The following is a 5504-nucleotide window of genomic DNA, read 5'->3' on the forward strand; positions in this document are numbered from 1 at the left end:
ATATGGGCGTGAGGAATAACGCAGAGCAGCACTTAAATCGAGCTTGACAAATTAATGCCTGGCGTCTTATACAATAAGGTAAACCTTGGGAGCAGAGGTAAAAACTGTCAAACTAGGTTAAATACAAGCATAGGGTTAGCTCCTTTGGAAAGCAGGAGAGAGGCCAGTTATATTTGATGAATGTCTCAGACATGCAGCGAAAGGTCTTGGGGCGCAATCGTCTTAGTGAGTCCTGACATATCGCTTCTACCAAACGCAGATCTATTCATACGGGACAGATCCGGACAGATCTGCGATTTCTCTGGCAGGACAGCCGGCCTTTGCTGTTCCGACATGGTTAGGAAGGTGTCGTCAGATCCCGTAGACGAAGATCCCGGTCATTAGTTGATGGCCACGAAGAAAGATTTCATACGACCGTAGGCGAACGCGGCTGAGAGAAAGAAGCACAAGAATGCCGATTGAAGCGGTACCCTATCCGCATCCTTTCTTTTTCCATCTTGCCAACCTGACCGGTCCGAGTTTTGCATATGCGTCTTCATCCCCCAGAGAAAATTGACCCGTACATTTCCCATCCACCTCTCTGCAACCAGTTGCCATCGACTGTTGATTATTTCTGTGATTTTATCTATTAGAAATTCTCTGGATATGAAGATTTTTATTATCTTGGCCGTCTTTTCTGGGCTGGTGGCTACCGGTCCAACAGGTGGACCAACACTTCTAGAGCGGCAGGTAAGCTATGGCGATCGATGAGTGCAACCGGAGTTTTTGACAGCAATCGTGTGAGCTAATCAAGTCCATTTTGTTTGTAGGTATCTGTTCGCGACCCCGATATCCCTTCCGAAGACGTGGAGGGTAACCTAGTCCGTTCCTCCCCGCGAAATACTAGGCCTCTGAAGGCATGCTAATTTGATTACTCTAGTGTGGTATAGGCAAGCAGGTTTCATCGGAAATGAAGTCAGGGGGTTCATGCCGTGTAACATGTCGGAAGGGGTTTCTTCAATACTTTGCTAAGCGTCCGGATGGCACCGCCTGTGGGGTTATACCTGGTCAAACATGTCGGGCCGGTATATGTGTATAAATTGACTGGTTGGAATAACACGAACGCTTACGGTATGGTTTTTTTTTTTTTTTTCTTTTTTTTTTTTATTGAAGGACTGAAGTCCATTGAGTTGGCTAGTAGAAGTTGGCTCTCCCCTGATGATTTCTACTACTACTAGATCAGCTTGTCTAATCCAACGTCAGCTAAACAACTTTAGTACCAGCAACGTTGGCTTGGATACGATCCAGAATCTCATCAGTTGCTTCCTGGGAACTCGCTCCTATCCTTCGTATCACCGACTCTCGGCTAGGTGATCGTACTTGAAATAACGCGCGAAATGGCATTGGCCTGGACACCAGGCCAACTTGCTTCATCCTAAACGCATCCACCAACTCATTTTTCTCAGGCCTGATGTCATATGCCCACAACAGCCTAGCAATAATGATGTTCAGAGAGTTCACAGTCAGGTGCTTGCCTACACAACCTCTCCGCCCAAACCCAAAGCCGCTGAGTTGTAGGTTGGAGTTCTGGATCCATCGCTCCGGACTAAATGAGTCCGCATTTTCAAATACATCATCATCAAGATACAGCGACCAGCTGTTTGGAATAACAACAGAGCCTTTTGGAATGCGGTATCCCATGTATTCATCATCTTGCTCCACCAGACGAGGCACTCCTGCAGTCACTATCGGTCGCCACCGCAGCACTTCTTTCACAAATGCCATTGTGAAAGGGAGGTTGGACATGTCCTCAAACGAAGGGAGTCTATGCTGCCCAACAACGGTATCTAGCTCGAGCTGGGCTGTCCGAACCGCATCGGGGTGGAGAACTGTGGCTAGCATAAAAACCTCGAGGACAGAGGTTGTGGTGTCACTCCCTGCTTCATAGAGGAAACCAATGACATATGATAATTCCTTCTCGGTTAATTTCTGCGCCTCTGGCACCCCCATGAGGGCTTTGGTCCAATTCCAATTCCCTCTTTCTAAAGCGGCCCTGAGATTCTGGGTAAACAGTTTGACTTCCCGATCGTGAAACCCATCTGCGACTTGCTTCCACTTCGACAACCGTCGAGGAAGATATTCTAGCTGTGGAAAAAGGTCCACCAGCCAATTCCCCATCATAACCACCTCCATTAAATTCTTGATAAGCAGGTCGATCTCTTGCACCTCATGCTCGTCACCTCTTGGCATCCGCTTTCCATACGCAAGTGTAAAGAGCAGACTTGCCGAAAAGCGACGGAAGCGATCTGAAAAATCATTCGTGGACAACAGATCAAATAGAAGCTGGTGGCTTTCGACTTCTTGGATTTCGTGGTAGAACTGACAAGTGCTGTTGTTAAGAAGTGAAGCTTGGAGACGGCGGTGTATCCTCCACAGCTTGCCGTACGGCATCACGCTTGTTTGCAGGTTCTTGGTCACCCGCTCAGCAACAACCATCCTGGGTCTTGAGCTGTACCTTTCACTTCTCTTCTCCAGAATGTCTTTTGTTGCTTGATGGGTTCCGAGCATGATAATCGTCTGCGGGCCATACTTGACTGTCATAATCGGCCCGTACTTTTTATGCCACTTTTGGTATGTTTTCCATGGCTCGGATTTTGGGTATTGGTGAAGATTGCCAATCAACGGAAGACGTGCAGGCCCCGGGGGAAGCGGCCGCTTGGGTCTCCGGAGGATGGAGGCACAGTAGTAGAGAAGAACAAGGGTCAACAATATCACAACTTTGGTGGTTTCCATACTGTTCTGTCACTGATTTTGCGAGTCTGGCATTCCTGTCCAGCAGATCTAGTTTAGATTTATATTTGTTGATTATAAACCTCATAGCTACTCCCATAGGTTACACCCTTACCCCTCTTTCACTGAACCGTCTGTTTTCTGAGGTCCGTGAAGAGGAGGGAGAGAAAAGGCCCCTAGCATGATACATAACTCTCTTTAAACAGACTCTGTATCCGGAGTCATGCTGTATTACTCTGCATGTGATACGTTTGGCGCTACTACATATCGGCTCTTGACCGACATATCAAGATTGCTATTAGGGTTTAAGCCAAAAGCTACTAGTAGGTCAAGACTAAGTTCTGCGGGATAGGGATGTGTGGCTGGACCTTCGGACGATGTGCAAGCACAATCATTTTCTCACCTTTGTAGTGCAAGAATGACAAGAGCCTGCTGCTGAAGGAAAAATATCAGCCAGACCATAAACAGGACTCAGACTCTTCTAGAGCCCTTTACAGGATATTTCCGTGAGATTTCGATGTTACACATGACTTTGATGTGGCTCCGACAAGAGCTCACTCCCCATTATTATTACCTGAACGAAAGGCTATGCATATGGGCACCACTTCAATAGATCTCATCATCCGGTTTCTACAATTTGTTTGGAATCGCACCTATTGTTTCAATGGTGTTCTCGAAGGTGACCTGCCGCCAAAGCCGGTCGCTTCTCAAGGATTCCATTGCAACGGGGTTTAGTGAAAGTCGGACCTCCCAGAATCCCCGCCTTTGATAGCCTAATAATCGAGCACTAGAATCAGAACGTGGGGATAGAAGCCAGGTAACTCCATCTGCTCTGTTATCCGGTGCATCAACGTCACAAGGGGTACCCAAACCTGGGCCAAAATCCATCTCATACGACGGCACGCCACGCATGCTACTGACTGACAAGTCACCAAGCTTGGCGGGAAGGTGCCAATCTTTACTCGCCATGATATGCGAGATGACATTCCGGACATGTTCGGAGTTGACAGACTGGTAAGTTTTTTGGACAGATAGAGCCAGGTTGCTAAGAAGAGTGATGTCATTTGGGTTAAATTCATGCAACGTGTCACTAGTGTCCGAATTGAACACCAATGGATCTGCATCATACAACTCTGTACCTTTGAAATGATACGTGGATGTAGGAGTGACGATTGCATTGCCCAGGTATGTACTTGGAATGTTGAGAATCCCACGAACATCCACCGCAAACAAGAGAGAAGAATTGAGGCCAGTTAATGAAGACCTATCCCTCTCTATTGATGTCGCACGGGACCGTGCACGTGTTCCGCAAAGCCAGATCAAAGCGGTTACGATCTCATTGTTGGAGAAGCCTTGCCAGCTAGCATCGTCTTTAGGGCTTGGCGGATTAATCCGGCGCGCCTTATACTCTCCGGCTTTTATGATTGTAGTACAGGCTTCTCGCAGCCTTCTGATCTTTTCAACGTCGAGGCAAAAGCGGCGACTGATCGGGGCTCCAAGGCTAGAGCTTGGTGCTGCCTGCTGAATGTCGGACCCACCGCTGTCGTCCCTGGCCAGGTGACTTTCATTTGTGCTCTGATATATTCTTGCCCTGCTTTGTGCCTCACTTTCAGGAGAGGTCGAAAGTCTTTCGGGAGGTTGGTCAGGATTGCGGCAGCACTCAGAAAGAGCCTGTAGAATTGATCCTATCCCAATACCATCAGTGGCCATATGATGGAAGGACACGCAGAGAACAATGCCGTCGGTCATCACATTCGCTTGTAGTCGTAAAAGTGGCTGCGGTTCGGAGGGAGGTATATAAAATGGGAGAGGCATATAGTGAGGATTGAAAAGATCGTCGGGGCATAGAGCAGGGGTGTTCCTATTGACATTCCGGGGTGAGATATACTGTGCATGCTGCTTGATCTTGAGCATGGGCAGCTTGCTCCAATGGGATGGATCTGTCGGTTGCACCTCGAAGACATTCTTGGTGCCTTTTCGTTGAATGGATTGGACCAGGTTGCCTGATAGAAAGGGAAGCCGCGTAGTTAGGCGCTGGACACCTCTTTCCAATACTGAACATCCTGCTGCGGGATCTTGACAAAGAAAGGTAACAAAGAACGAGAAATGAACGGACGCCGTTGAATGGTCCAGGGGGGTCAGAACATATGGTTCGAAGGAAGGTGGTGGGACCATTTTTTCTTTCAGGAGTATGAAAGGCAAAAGCCACTCAGACGAACTGAAATTAGGAATATGAAATTAAAGCAGGTGCTGCCTTCTGCCCTCTTTTATACTAGTAGTCCCTCGAAGAAGATGAGCAGCCTCTTTACTTATACTTTTAGGCGTGGTAACCAAGTTAGGGATCTATCTATCACACTGGATGTCACCAACACCACCAGAGGGATTATCAAAAATAATTAAATACTGGATCCTTGTAACAAACTCCAGTTCTGTTAGAGCTCTGCGATGAAAGCAATCAGTCAACATCATTTATTCCAAAGTAATATGATGTAGTTACTGTTGATCACCCGGTTATCCTGAGAGCTGACCTCGGAGGGTAAGCGATCAGTTCTATGCAAGACTGCTTTCTTGATGATCATTCGCTCCTATCGCTCGTATTCCTAGGATCGTATTATCTACTACTACTCCACCCCCGAGGTGTGGCGCCTTACATCAAGCAGGAAAATAGGTAACCGACCCATACGCCGGAGTTCCAGCGGTCAGTTTCTGCAGCCGATTAGAAACTTAGCCCTACG

General features: G+C 47.5%; 1 protein-coding gene across 1 annotated transcript; it reads right to left on the reverse strand.

Moving 5' to 3' along the window:
* Positions 1 to 1242: 1242 nt before the first annotated feature.
* Positions 1243 to 2772, reverse strand: ANOM_011901 (cytochrome P450; the record flags this gene model as incomplete). Its single annotated transcript, XM_015557153.1, has 1 exon — positions 1243 to 2772. One exon carries the CDS (start codon positions 2770 to 2772, stop codon positions 1243 to 1245), a length of 1530 nt encoding a protein of 509 aa, XP_015400891.1.
* Between the last annotated feature and the right edge of the window lie 2732 nt (positions 2773 to 5504).

The sequence above is a fragment of the Aspergillus nomiae genome (genome assembly GCF_001204775.2).
Source record: "Aspergillus nomiae NRRL 13137 chromosome Unknown contig00768, whole genome shotgun sequence".
Taxonomy (NCBI): domain Eukaryota; kingdom Fungi; phylum Ascomycota; class Eurotiomycetes; order Eurotiales; family Aspergillaceae; genus Aspergillus; species Aspergillus nomiae.